At 33.9% G+C, this 22,846-nt stretch overlaps 1 protein-coding gene across 8 annotated transcripts in view; it reads left to right on the forward strand.

Annotated features, from left to right (window-relative positions):
• The window catches only part of Pde9 (phosphodiesterase 9), a 404,593-nt gene that overhangs the window by 317,950 nt on the left and 63,797 nt on the right, over window positions 1-22,846 (forward strand). For all 8 annotated transcript variants that reach the window (XM_073977852.1, XM_073977851.1, XM_073977854.1 and 5 more), the window contains one exon: window positions 20,991-21,316. In XM_073977852.1, the coding sequence (XP_073833953.1) occupies window positions 20,991-21,316 (326 nt within the window). The remainder of the gene's footprint in view (window positions 1-20,990; window positions 21,317-22,846) is intronic.

Here is a 22,846-nt window from a genome sequence, read left to right on the forward strand (position 1 = left end):
TAAAAATCTACGTTTATTGCTGAGTTGGTCCTTGAATAAATTACATTTAAAAATCCACGTTTATTGCTGAGTTCGTCCTTGAAAAAATTACATTTAAAAATCCACGTTTATTGCTGAGTTGGTCCTTGAAAAAATTACATTTAAAAATCCACGTTTATTGCTGAGTTGGTCCTTGAAAAAATTACATTTAAAAATCCACGTTTATTGCTGAGTTGGTCCTTGAAAAAATTACATTTAAAAATCCACGTTTATTGCTGAGTTGGTCCTTGAAAAAATTACATTTAAAAATCCACGTTTATTGCTGAGTTGGTCCTTGAAAAAATTACATTTAAAAATCCACGTTTATTGCTGAGATGGTCCTTGAAAAAATTACATTTAAAAATCCACGTTTATTGCTGAGTTGGTCCTTGAAAAAATTACATTTAAAAATCCACGTTTATTGCTGAGTTGGTCCTTGAAAAAATTACATTTAAAAATCCAGGCTTATTGCTGAGTTGGTCCTTGAAAAAATTACACTTGAAAATCCACGTTTATTGCTGAGTTGGTCCTTGAAAAAATTACATTTAAAAATCCACGTTTATTGCTGAGATGGTCCATGAAAAAATTAATATTTATCAGTATATCAGTAGATTATTGAAAATATTTTATTTCGAGATCCTCGTTTATTGTTCTGTAAGTCCATGAAAAATATATTTAAATATTCATGTTTATTGTTCTGTACTTTTTTTTTAGAAAATATATATTTAAATCTCTACGTTTATTGATTTTTAAAGCAAATATTTTGTGGCGTATAAGTAACGACAGTAGTTATACTACCACATATAAATACATACTTGTTTTCTATAGAAGTTAACCATTATAATATTGCTATTGAAGGGTTTTGTACATATATTTTTAGCAAGGACTTGCTTTAAGCAATTTTGAGAATATTTACCTGAATAAATCTTTTTAAAGAACATTTATGCGGCGTATAAGTAACGTCATCAAGCATACGGCCTTATATACCCAAATATTTTTTTTTTTAATTTAGGCGTTTTCAAACAAAAACTACGATTAGAAATGGTCCTTTATCTTTCCTATGAATAATTAGTTGCCAACGTAGGTTGTTGGCAAATATGCCACATGTTAAGGCTTGTTACACCAAAGTGGGCGACATGAGTTAGAAATTGTAAAAGTATTCCCACGTCTATAAATAACCTAAACAAATACACTTGTTTATTTATTTAAATTTATTTGTAATATTTTTAATGGGCCAACCTTTCACCAAGCTATACATATATGGTGGGCTGTTATATATTTGCATAAAACATAATGAGCCTACGCAGGTAATGTTAATTTGTTTTGAAATCAAAACAAAAAAGCTACAAGGAATATGTTTTTTTACTAGACACAGTTGACACAAAACATCTTCAGACAATAAACAGTGGCATCTGTCTTTGACAACCCATATCTTTCTCAATACTGTGTATGATTAATATTACAAAGCTCATCATTCATACGCCTCGAAGTTCTTTGTTACAATCCCTTGATAATATGGGTAAAATAGCTTTCTTGGTTTTCTCATTTTTTTTCATGAATTAATATATACATATGTATTTATTTCATATATCTACAAATGATATATGTGTGCGTGTCTAAATGTCAGCAGCCAGCCATTTCATGTATGTCAGTGGCATCGAAAAAAAAAACGTGACAGGCATTGTGCAATTTCTTTAATATTGAAATTAAAAAGAAAAAGGTAAGACAATTCTTTTGGGGTCTTAGGTAAACTCCAAATGTATTGAGGCAGTGGGGTAATTTCATTGTAATTAATTATACAGTCATTATGTAACAGAATGGCATGCATACAAATTTCCTTTGTAAAGCAAAGATAATGGAGGCTCAATTTTTTGGTTGGCTTATTGTCCAACCAACAAAAAACGAGAGAGAAAAAACAATCAGATAAATTGTTTTATTTAGGCATCCTTCATTGATTAATTCATTTGTGGGAGGCCATCATTAGCCTGAAGTTTATTTTTGTTTCTCGTTATTATTGTCGAGCATGAACCACAGCCCTAATTTATGTTAATTCTTTTGACTCCTGGAGCCTTGGAAGTATGTAAATTAAAATGCTAAAATGCTACTTGGTTCTTGTAAAACTGTTGTTGTATTCTCATCATTGTGCTATCCATTAAGTCAGCTTAAGGGCGACTGGAGTATTTATATTTATTTGTGGCTCTTGAGATTTTCCTTCACCCAGGTAACACCCCCTTCTTAGCTTAACAAGTTGCCAAGTAATTTTTTTTTGTTGTTTTTAGGCTTTACAAGTCAGACCTAAATGCCTTGGTCTTTTAAATTTGAACAAAAACTTTATTGTTTTGAAACTCTTTCCACTCTTTTTAACAATGTAAATATTTTAAAACAAACAAAGTAAAGAATGTGTGGTAAATTCTAAAATTATTTTACCATGCATTGAAATTGTGATTCAAATACTTATTCCTAGAATTTACAGAATTGTTCCAAGCTTAAGAAATACAAAAAAGTCCCCCGAATGTGCGATAAGAAAAGAATCAAGCGTTCTAATTGTGGAAGAAAGGTTTGAAGAATGATCTTTTGTTTTAACACAATTAGCGTCTTTTTGTAAATAAATTACATTGAATAGGATTAAAAGGCTCGTGTGCAATTAAAAATGCAACTTTTATGCCTTTACAACTAATGTCGTTTATTGCGTATAACTATTGTCATCAATCATACGCTGGGAAGCTCTAATAATAATAATAGAGAGATTGTGTGAGCCATTGAAAGATCCTTGAAACATTTTTATTAAAAATCCAAACATTATATTAAAAATCCACGTTTATTGCTCCGTAAATTCTTGAAAAAATTTTATTAAAAAACCAAGTTAATTGCTCTTTAAGTCCTTGAAAAAATTTTATTAAAAATCCAATTTTTCTTGCTATGCAAATACATGAAAAAAAAATTATTAAAAATACAGGTTTTTTGCTCTATAAGTCCTTGAAAAAATTAATTAAAAATTAATTAAAAAATCCACGTTTATTGCTTTGTAAGTCCTTGGAAACATTTTATTAAAAAATCCAAGATGATTGCTCTGTCCTTGAAAAAAAATTATTAAAAAAAAAATATTAAAAAAATTCACGTTTATTGCTCTCTAAGTCCTTGAAAAAATTCTATTAAAAAATCCACAATTATTGCTCTGAAGGTCCTTGACAAATTCTGTTAAATCCAGGATTATTGCTCTGTAGGCCCTTGAAAAAATTATACTGAAAAATCCACGTTTATTGCTCTGTAGGTCATTGAAAAAATTATATAAAAAATCCACTTTTATTGCTCTGTAGGTCCTTGAAAAATTATACTGAAAAATCCACGTTTATTGCTCTGTAGGTCCTTGAAAATATTATATAAAAAATACACTTCAATTGCTCTGTATGAAAAAATTGTATTAAAACAAGTAAAAAAGTATCAGTCGGCTTTGCCGACAGAGATATACCCTCAGCCTGTGTACATTGCAACAATTTTTCCCAAAATACGTATGTATTTAGGGGGTTTTAAAAATTTTGGGCGTTTGAACCGACAAAAATGTTGATTAGGATTAAAGATCAAAAGTTTTGCGGAGGAGATACTAAAAGGAATGGATCGGCATTGACCGTTATGGAAGTGGATCTCCAGCCACAACATATGGTGCCATAGGGGGTTTTTACACTCTTCGGGCTGTTTGCTCAAGAAGTTGGACTTGCCCCTAAAAAACTTTTACCATCGTAATTGAGGCAGCGAATGCAAGTTGCTTCAACAGAAATCAAAGTGATTCGATAGCAGGTCACAAAGTGAACTTATCCGATATTTTGTGTGGGAGGTACCGGATGGAGTGGACAAATATAGTCCATATTTGAACCTGATCTATATCTGGTAGATATATTAGGATGTGTAAAGTATAGACCAATTCGGCCACTCCCTTCATGAGTTACCGTACGAACAATTTTTCCGAACATTTTTGAACTTTTGTGGGGGAGGTACCTGAAGGAGTGGACCGATAAGGCCTATCTCCAAACTTAAACTATGTTTGGACAAAATATTACTAAGGCCATATTTTGGACCGAAACGGCAGATCCGATCGAGAGTTATCTTGCGCTCCAGCCACCTCACACGGTGTCATAGGGGTTTTTTGCAACTTTCATGCTATATTCTCAGAAAGTATAGACTTGCCCCTGATTAAACTTGTACCGTCATATGGAGGGCAGTGAATACAAGTTGCTAAAACAAAAATCAAAGCGATTCGAGAGATGGCCCTAAACTAAACTTTTCCGAAATTTTGTGTGGGAGGTACCCGAAGGAGTGGACCTATTGAGACCATATTGGAACCTCATATTACTCTGGTAGAAAGTTTACGGTATACAAAGTATGGACCAAATCGGTCACTCCCTTCAAGAGTTATCGTGCGCACAAACTTTCCGAACATTTTCGAACTTTTGTGGGGGAGGCACCGGAAGGAGTGGACCGATGTAGCTCATCTTCAAACTTAAACTAAGTTTGGGCAAAATATTATGAAAGCCAAAACATGAACCGAATCGGTTCATCCGTTCGAGAGTTATCGTGCGCTCCAGCCAGCAGGACAGACGGACAGACAGACAGACAGACGGACGGACATGGCTAGATCGACTCAAAATTGTCTGAAACACATTTCGTCCAAACATACTTGGGGTCTAAAACCATTATTTCGATGAGGCACATTTTCATCGTATCAAAGTGTATATACCCTCCTTAGCCTAAAGGCTGAGGGTATAAAAATCACGTTTATTTCTCTGTAGGTCCTTGAAAAAATTGTATTAAAAATCCACGTTTAGTGATTGTAGGTCCTTGAAGAAATTTTATTAAAAAATCCAAGCTTATTGCTCTAAAAGTCCTTGAATTTTTTTTAAAAAAATCTACGTCCCTGAAAAAAATTATATAAAAATCCACTTTTATTGCTCTGTAGGTCGTCGAACAAAATTTATTAAAAAATCCACGTTTATTGCTCTGTAGGTCCCTGAAAAAATTATATAAAAATCAACTATTATTGCTCTGTAGGTCGTTGAAAAAATTATATAAAAAATTCACGTTTATTGCTCTGTAGGTCCTTGAAAAAATTATATAAAAATCCACGTTTATTGACTGTTGGTCCTTGAAAAAATTTTATTAAATAATCCACGTTTATTTCACTGTAGGTCCCTGAAAAGATATATAAAAAATCCACATTTATTGCTCTGTAGGTCGTTGAAATAATAAAAGAGAGATTGTGTGAGAAAATTTTATTAAAAAATCCACGTTTATTGCTCTGTAGATCGTTGAAAAAATTTTATTAAAAAATCCACGTTTATTGCTCTGTAGGTCGTTGAAAAAATTTTATTAAAAAATCCAGGTTTATTGCTCTGTAGGTCGTTGAAAAAATTTTATTAAAAAATCCACGTTTATTGCTCTGTAGGTCGTTGAAAAAATTTTATTAAAAAATCCAGGTTTATTGCTCTGTATGTCGTTGAAAAAATTTTATTAAAAAATCCACGTTTATTGCTCTGTAGATCCTTGAAAAAATTATATAAAAATCCACGTTTATTGACTGTAGGTCCTTGAAAAAATTTTATTAAATAATCCACGTTTATTTCACTGTAGGTCCCTGAAAAAATATATAAAAAATCCACATTTATTGCTCTGTAGGTCGTTGAAATAATAAAAGAGAGATTGTGTGAGAAAATTTTATTAAAAAATCCACGTTTATTGCTCTGTAGGTCGTTGAAAAAATTTTATTAAAAAATCCACGTTTATTGCTCTGTAGGTCGTTGAAATAATAAAAGAGAGATTGTGTGAGAAAATTTTATTAAAAAATCCACGTTTATTGCTCTGTAGGTCGTTGAAAAAATTTTATTAAAAAATCCACGTTTATTGCTCTGTAGGTCGTTGAAAAAATTTTATTAAAAAATCCAGGTTTATTGCTCTGTAGGTCGTTGAAAAAATTTTATTAAAAAATCCACGTTTATTGCTCTGTAGGTCGTTGAAAAAATTTTATTAAAAAATCCAGGTTTATTGCTCTGTATGTCGTTGAAAAAATTTTATTAAAAAATCCACGTTTATTGCTCTGTAGATCCTTGAAAAAATTATATAAAAATCCACGTTTATTGACTGTAGGTCCTTGAAAAAATTTTATTAAATAATCCACGTTTATTTCACTGTAGGTCCCTGAAAAAATATATAAAAAATCCACATTTATTGCTCTGTAGGTCGTTGAAATAATAAAAGAGAGATTGTGTGAGAAAATTTTATTAAAAAATCCACGTTTATTGCTCTGTAGGTCGTTGAAAAAATTTTATTAAAAAATCCACGTTTATTGCTCTGTAGGTCGTTGAAAAAATTTTATTAAAAAATCCAGGTTTATTGCTCTGTATGTCGTTGAAAAAAATTTATTAAAAAATCCACGTTTATTGCTCTGTAGATCCTTGAAAAAATTATATAAAAATCCACGTTTATTGACTGTAGGTCCTTGAAAAAATTTTATTAAATAATCCACGTTTATTTCACTGTAGGTCCCTGAAAAAATATATAAAAAATCCACATTTATTGCTCTGTAGGTCGTTGAAATAATAAAAGAGAGATTGTGTGAGAAAATTTTATTAAAAAATCCACGTTTATTGCTCTGTAGGTCGTTGAAAAAATTTTATTAAAAAATCCACGTTTATTGCTCTGTAGGTCGTTGAAATAATAAAAGAGAGATTGTGTGAGAAAATTTTATTAAAAAATCCACGTTTATTGCTCTGTAGGTCGTTGAAAAAATTTTATTAAAAAATCCACGTTTATTGCTCTGTAGGTCGTTGAAAAAATTTTATTAAAAAGTCCACGTTTATTGCTCTGTAGGTCGTTGAAATAATAAAAGAGAGATTGTGTGAGAAAATTTTATTAAAAAATCCACGTTTATTGCTCTGTAGGTCGTTGAAAAAATTTTATTAAAAAATCCACGTTTATTGCTCTGTAGGTCGTTGAAAAAATTTTATTAAAAAATCCACGTTTATTGCTCTGTAGGTCGTTGAAAAAATTTTATTAAAAAATCCACGTTTATTGCTCTGTAGGTCGTTGAAAAAATTTTATTAAAAAGTCCACGTTTATTGCTCTGTAGGCCCTTGAAAAAATTACATTTAAAAATCCACGTTTTTTGGTCTGTAGGCCCTTGAAAAAATTACATTTAAAAATCCACGTTTATTGCTCTGTAGGTCCTTGAAAAAATTACATTTAAAAATCCACGCTTATTTCTCTAAAGGCCCTTGAAAAAATTACATTTAAAAATCCACGTTTATTGCTCTGTAGGTCGTTGAAAAAATTACATTTAAAAATCCACGTTTATTGCTCTGTAGGTCGTTGAAAAAATTTTATTAAAAAATCCACGTTTATTGCTCTGTAGGTCGTTGAAAAATTTTTATTAAAAAATCCAAGTTTATTGCTCTGTAGGTCGTTGAAAAAATTTTATTAAAAAATCCACGTTTATTGCTCTGTAGGTCGTTGAAAAATTTTTATTAAAAAATCCACGTTTATTGCTCTGTAGATCCTTGAAGAAATTTTATTAAAAAATCTACAATTTTTGCTCTGTAGGTCCTTGAAAAAATATATTAAAAAGTCCATGTTTATTGCTCTGTAGGTCCTTGAAAAAATTATACTGAAAAATTCACGTTTCTTGCTCTGTAGGTCTTTAAAAAATATACTGAAAAATCCACGTATATTGCTCTGTATGTCCTTGAAAAAATTATATAAAAAATCCACGTTTATTGCTCCGTAGGTCCTTAAAGAAATTTTATAAAAAAATCAGCTTTTATTGTTCTAAAAGTCCTTGAAAAAATTTATTAAAAAATCCACGTTTATTGCTCTGTAGGTCCCTGAAAAAGTGATATAAAAAATCCTATTTTATTGCTCTGTAGTTCGTTGTCCTTGAAAAAATTATATAAAAAATTCACGTTTATTGCTCTGTAGGTCTTTGAAAAAATTACATAAAAATCCACGTTTATTGGCTGTAGGTTTTTGAAAAAAATTTTATTAAAAAATCCAAGTTTATTGCTCTGTAGGTACCTGGAAAAATTATATAAAAAATACACTTTTATTGCTCTGTATGTCGTTGAAAAAATTATATTAAAAAAATCCACGTTTATTGCTCTGTAGGTCGTTGAAAAAATTATATAAAAAATTCACGATTATTGCTCTGTGGGTCCTTGAAAAAAATATTTAAAAAAATCCACGACGATTGCTCTGTTAGTCCTTGAAAAAAATTATTAAAAAATCCACGTTTATTGCTCTGTGAGTCCTTCAAAAATCCACGTTTATTGGTCTGTTAAAAAAGTTAATTTTATAAGTCCACGTTTATTGTTCTGTAGGTTAAATCTAATTGGTGTGTGTAACGTTGGGTTTCCACATTACTTATAAACCTTTATGAAATTACTAAGCAAAACGGATCTTATGCAATAACTTCACATTTTTCCATATTTTAAATAATGTCGATCCTAACTGCCCTTATTTCAAAAGAATGTAATTTGCAAAGAATGCACAGAAATCTTCTTAAGAATTCTTTAGGGTATCTTTAGCTAAATCCCATTTCACATAATATATTTTTATACAAAATATTTACATATAAGTATGGAAAAATGGAAAAATTTCACATATTAAACACCCACTAAGTAGCAAATAATACCCCCACATTGCGCCCCGAGTAACAGACATATGTTGCTTCTTCATGCATAACCTAAAGTTAAATTCCTCTTATTTGTTTCAATTTTACAATCAACAATCATGACCCCAAGCATGTTAAGCCCGCAGGCAAAGTAGGCATATAAATTTTTTTCTTCTTTCAATTTTTTTTAAAGGAAATCTTTAAAAATTGTAATTTTTCAGTTTTCATTTACGCTTCATTGCTTCCGTTAACACACAGTTGAAAAAAGAAATCCAACAATTTGTTTTATTTTACTTTGGGATTTTTTTGTTTTGTTGCTATCTCTTGGATTTTGGTTCGATTGAAGTGAGGGCCACACATACGCACACTCATTTCTGGAATTCCAATAATTTTAATGAAATTTTCTGCTGATAACGCCATCGTCATCGACAGCGAATACAGAGTGGTACATGAAAATATTTCATGGCATGTGTCTGGATGTTTGGTCTCCCAGGACGGCAAGTATTCATGCCGTCATTCCCTTTCGGGAAGGAAACAAATTCCGTATGTTACTGTTACAGAGACTAATGCTAAAGACACCTTGAGTGCCACGTAACTGTTACCGTTTTGTTTTTCATTTTTTTGTGGAGGTGTTATCTTTTCAGACTTCAAATCCCAGTCAATTGTTTTTTTTTTTTTTTGTTGTCTTTCATTTTTTGGGGGTGGCAAGTTCAGTCTTCCGCTCAGTTGTTGATCTTTTATCCCAGGAAAAACAAACTGAGATACACACAGGAAGACCCCAATCTTTATGCACCACTGCACACATAAATAAATAAACCGTAGAAGAAAAACAGAAATTGAGAAACGTCTGACAAAATGAAACGGAAATATTCCAGGTATGGGAAGTCCAGCCTACACGAAATTTATGCACACTTTATTTTAAAATAAGTAATATCGATGGTTGCGTATGATTAACGTCAATGATCATACGCCTTTTAGAAGAAATTAAGGTTGCGCATGATTAACGCCATAACTCATACGCCATATTTTTAAGAATATTTATTTAAGGATTTCTTAAAGAGGGAAACGGTCCTGAGACAAATAATTATTCATCAACATATCAATAATTTTCGATTTTCAAAGATTTTTGGAAGGGACATCAGGCTTGTTGCTCAGTAGGACTTTCTAAAAATTACATTTAAAACTCCACTTTTATTGCTCTGTGTGTCCTCCAAAAATTATATTAACAAATCAACAGACCACTATTTAATTTTTGTTTTCATTTCTATCGCACCCATGCCCTGGTGTAGGGTATGAAAAGGAAGACCACATTACGCTGACTGTTGAAAAAATAACATACCTCAAAACCTCTTTGTTATTTTCGAGGTGTACGAATATTGTTTTTATTTTGTAGCTATTACTGATGTTTTCGGTGAACACCACACCACATCACAAAAAAAAAAACGAACGAAAAACCAAACCCGGAGCAAACCTCTACTGAAATGAACTTAAATTGATTGTTGTGTTCCTGGCAGGTGTCTAAGGATAAGCCAGCGAACCAACCAAACAACCCAACCATGATGCCCCCGATGTGGCCAAGGATGAGCAATGAGGAGCAAACAGAGGAAGTGGAAAATTTCAAGAAATCCCAGCATGCTTACTGGCATGACAGAAAAGCTATTAGGGTACATCCAATAGAAAGGATGAAAAAGAGAACATAGAGGAGAGTATAAAGAAAGTTTTACCTATTCCTTTAGGTTTGATGGATGTCTGCATGTGTGTGTTAAACCAAAATGAAAAAAAAAACTCTGTTGTGGTATAAACACTTGTATTGCGTTGAACAGTTTACACCAAAGGTGTTGTTAACCAGTTTTTATCCTCCATCTTTCTCGATTCTTCATGGAGTTAACTCCTTTGCAGTTGATGTGTTGTTATTTGCTCGTTACTGTTTTTGGTTTCTCAACAGCAATTTTGTAATAACAGGGCTTTGATAACTCGTTTGTTTTTGTTGTGGTACCTTGCAAACCAATGGCTGCACTGGAGTTTGGTATTTCAAACTAACTGTTCATTATGCAAAATTAATGATGCATTACTTTGGCCTATTTAACAGCCCTCGGCCATTTCAGCCATTTGCGGCCAAAAAGGCCGTCATTATGTTCGACCAGCTAAATTTCGCAGTTTAAATATTTAAATTGTTTTGCAAATTTCCAACTTTCAGCAAAATGCAAATATTTAACTTTTGCCTCAAAAAAAAAAAACTTTCAAATTTGTGTGTGTGTGTGTTTTGGAATTTGATTTGTTTGCGATTAGTATGAAAAAGTTGTATTATTAAAAATTCAATGAGCATCGTTTTATTTCTCGCTACATTTTCAAAAGTTCATTGAATTCAAAGTTCATGTCAAGGATAAAAAGGAGACGAATTTTATTGCATGGTCTCTTGAGAGCTGGAAAGTTTTTTATTTCGGTTGGGTTTACAAATAAAGTTTGAACTTTCCACTTATTTTTGCTACTGAAATCGATTTATTCAATAATGCCATGATGCATATAAGTAATGGCGTTACTTATACGCAGACATGCGAAATGGTTCAAGAGGAGAAATACTTCAAAATATTTTAGTTTGTAGGAGGAGGGTCATTTATGTTTTCGTCGTGTTTTTTGTACATACATATGTGGAAGTTTATTCAGGTGGTCTTTTAGAGGTAAACAACCTTAAAAGGAATATTTTACACCTACACTAATTAGCATTCTATATTCTTCTAGAAGTCGATACTCTTCTAGTAAAGGTGATTTTAAGGCCCATGACATTACTTTCACGCAGGCACAAAAAACCATTCAAGGTGTATTGTATATGAAAACCAGCCTTAACAATTCTCCCAATTCTAGGGACCATTTTGTTGATCTTTTTAGAGACAAAACTATTTACGTTGTCAGCTAAACTCGCCAAAGTCATCGCCTACATGAGTAAGAGACTCTTCAATAGACATAATAATTTAGAAAAGCGATTTTTGTGATCTTACATAAAATTTTATCACTTATGAGAGCATTGCACCCAGGGGCGTATAAGTTGTGGCACTAGTCATACGCTCCATTGCTCCACAACAAACATTTGTCACTTTAGACTACCAAAAATTCATTCTATTCAAATTTAAATTTCATTGTTCCCCCAAAAATGTATCACCCCTCCATTGTTCTGCAAATTTTTGCAGTTTAAAAATTAATTTCTATGATCCTTTGCTAAAAAAATCTTTTTCCCCCTATCTTTTTTACTCTGCAACATTGTTCTTAGGCTATAAAAACTAGTTTGTAACGCGATTTCTTGTTAGTTCTTTTTTTTTTTCTTCCTTTGTTTAATCTTGGTTTTAAGGTAATGACTTGCATCATCAACATTTTAACTGTAACAGCTGTAATCAACTGCGGGAATGAGAAATAAAAATTATATGCAGCAAGGGCTGTAACAACACTTTTCATTCCCCTCCTCTTTATGAAAACTATAACATGTTTAAAAAAATAGTTTTGCTTAGTTGTTTGTATGAGTATTTTAAACATCCTTCCCTCTTCGAACTCTCCTTCTATTTTCTCTGCTTTTCTCCCCCTCCCCTTTTGTGTTTCCATATTAAATTCAAGTGTATTTCATGGTACATACTTGGAAATTTCCCAGAATAAAACCATGAGTGCAAGCACCTGAAGCAGAACAAAAGGCAAAGAAAGAAGCAAACAACAAGGCGACAATAAGTTCGATCAACAGGAATTTTAAATACCCTTTGCTGGTATTTATTTGCCAGAAATTCTAAGGACTCACAGTTTCAAAAATAAGATATATATTTTTTGAACTTTCAACAATTTGTTTGGTAAGGCTCTTATGCGTATAAGTAGTGACGTTACTTATACGCAGTTATGATAAATGTATACTGAAATTATGTAGTCGAATTGTACACCTAGGGATTTTTTTATTAATAAATGCTTTTTATCTTCGATTCTAAGGATAAAAACCATTATCATCAGATTCTAAATACATTTTCCTTGGTGAAAATAATTACCTGGGCTTCTAAAGTTGTTTTTCAGTTATGCTTTTATGCGGTAGTATTTATAAATACTCAAAACTAAAAAAAGTAAGAATAATTTTTTCAAAAGAAGAAAAGTCCTTGAATATAGTGGACTAAATGAAATACAAAGTGTTTTAAACTTTCCACAATTATTTAAACGAAATCTCTTTATTTAGTATGGCTTTGAGGCATATAACTATTGATGTTACTTATACGCAATTATGCGAAATGAGTATGTTTGGTATATTTTTTCATAAATAAAGCTTATGTTTCGATTCTAAGAACAGAAAACATTATCATTAGGTTCTGAGATATTTTCCCTAGCGAAAATAATTACATGGTCTTCTGAAAATGTGTTTCTTGTATGCTTTCAGTAGATATTATTTATATATTTAATAAGGCCTTGGGGCGTATAATTATTGGCGTTACTTATACGCACTTGTGCTCGGTTGTTTCTTGTATTTTGAGCAGAAAGAATATTTTCTTATAAATGTATTTTTTATTTTAAAAATATATTTTTTTTAATAAATAAATTGTATCCTTATATTACAGGAAAATAACATATAATCATCAGATTCTGAAGATATTTTCTCTAGCGGGTTCGAATTTTCGGCTTTCCTTTTTCACTTGCAAACAAAATCGATCATTAAACTCGACCCTAAAGAGAATTTAATTTTAATTAATATTAAAGTGGTCCTTTCCCCAATAGGCAAAATTTTCAAATTTTTAATTTTTGTAAACACATTTTTTACCAAAAATAAAAAAAATATAAAGAGGTGATTGCTCGTTCCGAACTTGTTATACCCTCCACCACAAGTTGTATTGAAGTAAAATGGAATAATTAGTTTCCTTTCGTGTATGAAGAAGACTTAATGGTAAATTTCAGCAATTTCGGTAAAACAATGTGAGGCACCATTCTATGGGGGCTATTTCAAAACGTCGATCTATACCGACAAATTTCTGACGAAAAGTTTTTAGGCTCAAAGAAGACTAAATACCAAATTTTATAACTCTTGGAAGACGAAATAACGAATTTCAGCCATTTCGGTTGGATATTGACGTCACAATCTTCAGTATTACGAAAATCCGGAGGTACCGTTCTATGGGGGCTATATCGAAACGTGGACCTATACCGACGAATTTTAGTCAGAAATGGGGCAATATGAAAGCGTGGACCTGTACAGACATATTTCTGGCGAACAGTTTTATATCACATTGAAGACTAAATACCAAATTTCAGCGATTTTGGTGGAATATTGAAGACACAACCTTCAAAATACCGAAAATCGGGAGGTACCTTATATGGGGGCTATATAAAGGTGTGGACCGATAAATTGTATACCTCTAAAGAAGACTGCGTACCAAATTTCAGCCATTTTGGTAGGATAATGAAGCTAAAACCTTAAAAATATCGGGAGGTACCGTTCTATGGGGGCTATATCATCTATCTATCTTTAAAATTGCGAGCTGTATTTTGATTTCAACAGACAGAATTTATGCTGATCAATAGTATATATATATACTTTATAGGGTCTCCGACGAATATTTCGATGTGTTACAAACGGAATGACAAATTTAATTATACCCTCCATATGGTGGAGGGTATAAAAATATTGAAGGAATATTTTTTGTCAGAAAAATAGGCCCTCTGTTTCTTTGCCGCGTATAAGTATTGACGTTATTTATACGCAGTGGTGCTAAATTGTTTCTGGAATTTTGTAGAAGAAAGTTACGAGTATATCTTAGAATATTTTTTAACAAATAAATTTTACCCTTAGATTACAGGAAAATAAAATATAATCATCAGGTTCTGAATATATTTCCTCCAGTAAAAATAACGACCCGGGCTTCTTCACAATATTAGAAACTCTTTGTTATTAAAATGAATTCTGCTCAGGTTTGAAAGGCTCATTTTTGCTTAACAAAATTATTTCAATTGTGTTCAAAATATTTTGAACAGATTTTCACATTTTCCATTGATTTGATAATGGAAGTGTTTTAAGATAAGAGTTGAAGATCCCACATGCAGTGGTAGCTAGTATCGCTAGTTGTTTGTGTATGCGCTATGCACTTAAGATTTTATGGCACATGCATTGCGGGAAAATTCTTTAATTATAAAATGTTTGTATTTTTTAGAAAATAGAGTTTAGTGATAAGAATTGTAATGAAAGAGTAGCCTAAGAAATATTTTGTATTCATACAGTTAATCAAAATATTATTGAAATAAATCAGTGACTTAAAACCACTCTTTGTGTTAAGGCTCGCGGGTCTTTTCTTATTTTTTACAGACGAGCTGCGGCTGTCTTTTGAATGCTGCGGCATCAAATTTATATTTATACAAATTGGTTCTAAGAACATTTTTAATTTCTGTCTTGTTATAGGCTGCCTTGTATTGAGGTCGTATAAGTAACGTCGTTAATCATACTCTCGGAAGTACTATAGTCATTTCAGTTCTAAATACATGTTTTTACCAAAAAAAAAATATGAAGAATTGTTTGCTCTGTTCTAAGCCTCCATGATGACACTTTTTAAGCAGTAAAGAAATTATTCCTATAGGTATAAATGCGAAGATACAGAGGGAATAGATTCTGTACAAACAAAATATATCCTCTGTTTTTCACAAAATTTTTAACAGCCAAAAATTTCTCCTCAAAATTTCGCTATAGAAAAAAAATCCCAAGGTATTGAAGGAATATTTTTGTCGAAAAAAAAGATTCTCTGTTTTTCTCAGAAAATTTTTTAGAGTCCAGCATTTCTCCTCAGGTTCTCGTTTGTGGCCATCTTCGTAATTAAGTCGTATAATTAACGTCGTTAGTCATACTCTCTGGGGTACTGTAGCCAATTTAAATAATATAAAGAAAAATATTTAATATATATAAGTATTTTCTAAACTTCAAGGTGTACTTCGGTAGCAAATATTTGTTCAGGCGGTGAAGGACCTGTTGCTATAGGAAAAAAGATCCTCAGTTAGTGACGAAGTACAGTCTGTTGAATAAAATAGTTCCTTTTTTAGAAACAAAAATCTCTGCTTAGTTTCTGGTTTGTTGTTTATTTGTAATGGGGGCCGTATAAGTAACGTCGTTAGTCATACTCCATGAGGCACTGTGACCAGTTAATTTCGTAAACGTAACGTCGTTAGTCATAGATCAGATCGCGAAGAAATTATTTTCTATCAAACATTTTGAAGAGTTGTTTTCTGTATCCTCAGTTTGAAAAATGTATACCCTGACCCTAGGGACATTAGTTAAGGCTGTGAAGAATTTTTTGATACCGAAAAAATCTTAACGTAGTCAAGCCATAATTTTTGTCGAAAAAACCACTGCTATGCTACTAAAAACATTTTTTAGAAAGAAACAAAATCTATCCTCAGGTTCAAGTTTGTGCCTTGCTTTGTAATGAGAGCGTATAACTAACCTCGTTAATCATACACTCTGAGGCAATTTATTTATTTACTTACTTACTTAGCTGGCCCATTACAGAACATTTGTTCCATAGACCAAACTAAGAAAAGATTGGAGATCTTTCTCTCTGTTTTTCGCTTCGCTTTTTGGAATACCGCGCCTTGTCATCTCTTCATCCACTTGTTTGCGCCATCTACTCTTTGGCCTGCCGATTCTGCGTGCACCGACATGTGGCATGTATTCATACGCCTTTTCAGCGGGTTCATCATCGCTCATTCTTATGATATGGCCTAGCCAACGCAATCCTTGCATCTCGATACATTTAACTATATTCATGTCTTTGTATAGCTGATATAGCTCGTTGTTCATACGACGTCGATATTTACCGTCAACACAAATCGGCCCGTAGATCTTTCGAAGAATGTTCTCCTCAAACACACCAAGCTCTGCCTTATCTGCTTGCGCAAGTACCCATGCTTCAGAGCTATTTTTGTTTGACGAGATGTGGCTTTGTTTTTAAATTGCTTACATAAAACATAGCAGCATCTGTTGGTCAATACAATTCTTCTTCTTATTTCACAACTGATGTTGTTTGTTGTGTTTACGGCAGTGCCGAGGTAAACGAAGTCTTTAACTACCTCAAAATTATGGTTAACAACTTCCTCAGTTTGTCCGAGCTCTATGGACGCTTTGCGCGCCGACACCATCAACTTGGTCTTTTCGCCGTTTACCGCCAGACCCACTTTCGCAGATTCTGCTTCGACCTTCCTAAAAGTATCAGTTACTTCCATTACTGATCGTCCCATGATGTCTATGTCATCAGCATAAGCAAGTAACATGTGGCTATTGGTGTAAATTGTGCCATTTCTTTTGACGTTTGCATCTCGTATTACCTTTTCCAGCAAAATGTTGAATAGGTCACGCGAGAGGCTGTCTCCTTGTCTGAAACCTCTTTTGGTACAAAATTCTTCGGAGAGGTTCTTTCCAATTTTAACTGAGGACCTAGTATCAGTTAAAGTCATCTTACAAAGCCGGATGAGCTTTGCGGGGATACCAAATTCAGACATGGCATGGAATACCTTTGATCGGAGGGGACTGTCGAATGCTGCTTTATAATCGACAAAAAGGTGATATGTGTCGATCTGCATCTCTTGGGTCTTCTCTAGGATTTGCCGCAGGGTAAATATCTGGTCAATGGTGGACTTGCCAGGTCTAAAGCCACATTGGTATGGTCCAATTATTTCCTTGACCATTGGTTTTAGTCGTTCGCACAATATCCCTGACACTATCTTATAGGCAATAGGGAGAAGACTTATGCCCCTATAGTTGGAGCATACAGTCTTATTTCCTTTCTTGTGGACGGGACATAGGATGCTCAGGTTCCAATCGTCGGGTACGCGTTCTTCCTGCCAGATGGTGCTAACTAGCTGATACATACACCTTATCAGCGCGTCGCCTCCAGTTTTAAACAGCTCGGCTGGTAAGCCATCGGCTCCTGCTGCTTTATTATTCTTCAGCCGGTTGATTGCTGTTTTTACCTCATCTTGCCCGGACGGTATACATTCTACACCATCTTCTGGGATTGGATCTGTGGTATCATCGTTTTCGCTACTATTGGATACCAGCAGATTGGAGAAATGCTCCTTCAATATCCTGAGCACGCTATCTGTATCTATTACCAGATTACCTTGCTGGTCTCTACAGGAGGATGTGCCTGTACCAAAGCCATCTGTTTGATGTTTCACTCTTTGGTAGAATTTTCGGACTTCATTCTGGCTCCTGTACATCTCGATTTTTTCCCACTCCCGCTTTTCCATTTCTCTCTTTTTCTTGCGGAAAAGACGTTTCTCTTCTCTCCTTTTCTCCCGATATCTCTCTCGTGCGCTACGCGTTGCTACTGAACAGAACTAGCCCTATATGCCGCATTTTTCTCTTCGGTAGCAGCACGACACTCCTGGTCATACCATGAATTCCTTTGTGGAAGTCTCTGGAATCCAAATATGGATTTTGCGGCTGTTTGCATGGAGTCGGCAATATTTTGTCATTGTGTTGTTATGTTATCGGGACAAGGAGTGCTCGCGTTAAGCAATTGGGCTAGTTTAGTGGAAAATGCTGTGGCTATCTGTTGTGTTTGCAGCCTATCGATGTCCAACTTCCGCGTTGTGTCTGTTCGTGGTTTATTTGCAACGTTTACGTACCTTTGCTGCAACAAGGTAGTGGTCCGAATCAATGTTTGCGCCTTGGAACGATCGTACATCCAACACGCTCGATGAATGTCTTCCATCTATCACAACATGATCAATTGGGTTTCTTGTTTTCTGATCTGGAGACAGCCAGGTGCCCTTATGAATATCGAGATGATTAAATCTGGTACTGCTAACTACCATGTTTTTTGCAGCTGCAAAGTCTATCAGCCTCGACCATTGTCAGATGTTTCACTGTGGAGACTGAATTTCCCGACTGTTGGGCCACAGATATTCTCCTTTCCAATTTTGGCACTAAACTCGCCTAGAATGATTTTAATGTCATGAGCAGGGCAACGGGCATATGTTTATTCTAAGCGCTCGTAAAATATATCTTTGGTCTGTTCGTCCTTTTCTTCAGTGGTAGCATGAGCGCAAATAAAGCTGATGTTGAAGAATTTAGCTTTTATTCGAATTGCAGCAAGTCTTTCATTCGCTGGGGTGAAGCTTGATAACAGATGTTTTAGTCTCCGACTAACTACAAATCCGCAACCTAACTCATGCTTTATGTCATGGCAGCTATAACACAGTGCGTCACCTTTAGGTGTGGTTGTGACGCCTTTCCCAATCCATCGTACTTCCTGTATGGCAGTAATATCGGCCTTGTACTTTTCAAGTACGTCTGCCAATGCGAAGGCTGCTCCTTCTCTATAAAGAGTACGAACATTCCAGGTGCAGATTCGCAGATCATGGTCATTAAAACGTTTGCGGGGTTCGTCAACTTTAGAGGGGTTCGTTTTTCTTTTCTTTTGTTTTTTCATAGTAGGCTGTTTTTTCTAGGGGAGGGTTACCAACCCGACGCCCAAACCCAAGTTTTTATCGTTCGTATGGGTAAACGCGCGGCACATTTTAGATTTATTTAAGTTCACAAATTCCGATGAAATTAACTTCTATCAAACGCAGTGACCTCGGCTTCTAAAGAGTTGTTTTCTGTATCCTCAGTTTCAAGGTGTAATTCGTTTTAGCACAAATGGGTATAGACCTGAAAACATTACATAAGGCTTTGAACAATTTTTTATACAGGGAAAAATTATACGGTAAAAATTACGGTGAAGCCGCAATTTTTGGCGAAAAAATCTATGAACATTCTTTAAAAAGAAAATTAAAATTTTCTTCTCTTTGTAATGAGGGCGTATAAGTGACGTTGTTAATTATACTCTCGGGTGTACCATATTCAGGGGCTCAATTCTCTTTCTATGAAAATGTGAAATGGAAAATTTTATAAAGGAAAAAACTGTCAAATGAAAATAGAACAAGAATCCAGCCACAGTTTAGTTAATGTTTTTCCCATAGAGAAATATCACTTGGTTTTTATTTAGATATGATTTTTCATAGATATCAAGACCTCGGGTTTTCATGCATCTTCTGTAGAGGTTATTTTTTACCTCAAAATGTGATTTCAAGTGATGACGATAATTTTAGGCCTGTAATGAATTCTTCTCTTAGCCTATGAAGACATTTTTTCATAGAAGAAAATCTATCCTCAGGTTCCATAGACACATTAAGAATATAAAACATATTCTCAAGTGCTACTTTACAGGTTTCTTTGAAATGCCGGGGACGTATGAGTAACGTTGTTAGTTATACTCTCTGAAGCACATATGTCATTATATTAATCGCCTTTTAAAGAAAAATATTGCTCGGAAGAAATTTTTTGTTTAGAAAAAGTACTTTTATTCGTTCCCCAACTTGCAGTAGCGGTAGATGAGTATCCAACGTAATGATAGCCTCAATATACCCTCCATCTAATGATGTAGTTAAGAAAGAAAATCATGGAAAATGGAATGGAATATTATAATGGCGTTGTGAGGATGGATTCTTCTAATTACCATGCCGCCTTGGCAAGGATGAATGGCTGACTGGTTGGTTGCTTGGATGGCTGCCTAGTTGGTAGTGTTTATTTTTTTTTTTGCTTCTACTCCTCGTTGCCTCCTTGATGTACGACGCCAAGCACATTTCAATTTTGCTGCCATTTGCCATTACGGCTGCTTTATTGTTAAGCAATGCCTTCATTGATTTAATTATTTTGTGTGTTGTTTTTTGCTTGGTTGGGAGGAAAGGAGGGAGCCCAGAAGCCAGACATTGCCAACGTTTTCGGTCTAAAGGCATTGAAAGAGAAATTCAATCAGTGTTAGCCTTTGTGTTTAGTGGTGATTTCGCCTTTTGGTGGCAAATTGAATTTGATGTTTTTTTTGAGCTGTTTCAAAAAAAAAAAAAAAACATGACCTGCCAGCAAACGGTAAACATCATGTCCTGTCAGAGGAGCACACAACAATCACAACAACAACAGCATAACGAACAGCAGCATTGCAAAATATCCATAACTAGTGTTTGTAGCTGGGTTGCATTTAAATTTAATTTCCGTTTCCAATTGGCCTCCATATTTCCTGTTGTGTGCACTAACACCACAACACAAAATTAACAACAACAGCAGTAGCAGCAGTGGTATAGCAGTATCTTTAGCAATAATATCCTGTCCAGCCAGGATATTAGCATAAGTGAATTTCTGTTTTGCAATTTTTTCATGATTATCTTTTTTTGTTTAGTTTGAATTTTTCTATGGCCAAGAAATTAGTAAGCCTCTTCTAAAAAAGGATATTTTCTCAAAATAAAGGAAATCTAATTTTTCCCTTTTCTTGCTCTTCCTTTTCAGGTCTTTCCAAGCGTCCCATGGGTCCTCAATGCCGCAAAAGTAGCTTGCCCAAACATCAAGAGGTGAAAAAACGTTTCCTGGAAATATGCGATACCACCTTCTCTGAAGAGGTGCGCAACGCTTTGCGTTTGCCGGCCTTCGATTCATACGAGTGGAGCGATGCCGATATCATTCATTTGATGCAGACCATGTTCATAGAGTTGGGATTTATTGAGAAATTCAATATACCCGTGGACACATTGCGAGAATGGCTGTATGAGGTGTACAAACACTACAATGAGGTGCCGTTTCACAATTTCCGGCATTGTTTTTGTGTGGCCCAGATGGTAAGTAAAACAGAAAAAGCAATACAAAGCCCTTCTTTGTTAAAAAGTCAAACCAATCAATATGGAAACTATATTGTTTCGTGTCAATGTTGGGCCTTTCTTTTTTTTCCTTTTTTAGGTTTTTTGCTCTAACAAATATTGAAGAGCAAACCCTTATCATTTGTTAGACCATGCCTTGTTGGAAGGTTTTCTTTTTTTTGTAATCGAATGAAATTTCTGTTAGCCTTATAAGCAGAACAATACCAGAATCAACCAATACCAATAGTGAATTGCTATGCAAATTGAACCGGTTTTTGTTGCTTTGATGTTTTCTTTATTGCCTGTCATTTCAAATTATATTTATTTTGTCGCGCTTCTTGTATTGGTTTTCAAATGCGTTTCGTTCTAATTTGATTTAGGCTGTCTCTGGTTATATCCCTAAAAAATGCCAACAAATCCATACTGATTGTTGAAATTGAAATTAACATTTGCCATTGAGGAAGTTTCTAATTCAATTCACTTTCACTTTGGCAAATCATAATAGACAGTTGGAAATTGGTTGTAAGCAACAGAAAAAAGAAAGAATTGGAAATACGTACATAGATCAAAGAGCAAGAAAAAATGGCAGTCATTCATTCAACCAACCAAACAACCAAAAAAGGTGTTTACTGCCAACTCATCAGAATGTTAATTATGTGGTAAGCCACAGATTGTAAAGGCTTGAAATTAGTTGGAGGAATAGAAAAACTAGGAACAAAAATCTGTTTAAAAAGGATATCTTAAAATCATTTAATTTGATTTGTTAAAGTTTTCAAATGGGGACTTGAAATTTAAATAATTTAATAATAATAATAACAAGTAAAAAAGTATCAGTCGGCTTTGCCGACGGAGATATACCCTCAGCCTGTATATACATATTGAAACAATTTTTTCCAAAAAAACGTATGTATTTAGGGGTTTTTAAAAATTTTGGGAATTTGATCAAAAGTTTTGCGGAGGAGATACTAAAAGGAATGGATCTACATTGACCATTATGGAAGTGGTTCTTCAGCCACTACATATGGTGCCATAGGGTTTTTACACCCTTCGGGATGTTTGCTCAAGAAGTATGGACTTACCCCTGAAAAAAAGTTTAATATCGTAATTGAGGCAGCGAATGCAAGTTGCTTCAACAAAAATCAAAGTGATTCGATAGCAGGTCTTAAAGTGAGCTTATCCGAAATTTTGTGGGGGAGGTACCGGATGAAGTGGACAAATATAGTCCATATTTGAACCTGATCTATATCTAGTAGATATATTAGGATGTGTAAAGTATGGACCAATTCTGCCACTCCCTTCAAGAGTTACCGTATGAACAAATTTTCCGAACATTTTTGAAGTTTTGTGGGGGAGGTACCTGAAGGAGTGGACCGATATGGCTTATCTTAAAACTTAAACTATGTTTGGACAAAATATTACTAAGGCCAAATTTTGGACCGTATCGGCAGATCCGTTCTAGAGTTATCTGGCGCTCCAACCACCTCACACGGTGTCATAGGGGTTTTTGCAACT

Source organism: Musca autumnalis, unplaced genomic scaffold, assembly GCF_047663935.1.
Source record: "Musca autumnalis isolate F117 unplaced genomic scaffold, ASM4766393v1 scaffold_3, whole genome shotgun sequence".
Classification (NCBI taxonomy): domain Eukaryota; kingdom Metazoa; phylum Arthropoda; class Insecta; order Diptera; family Muscidae; genus Musca; species Musca autumnalis.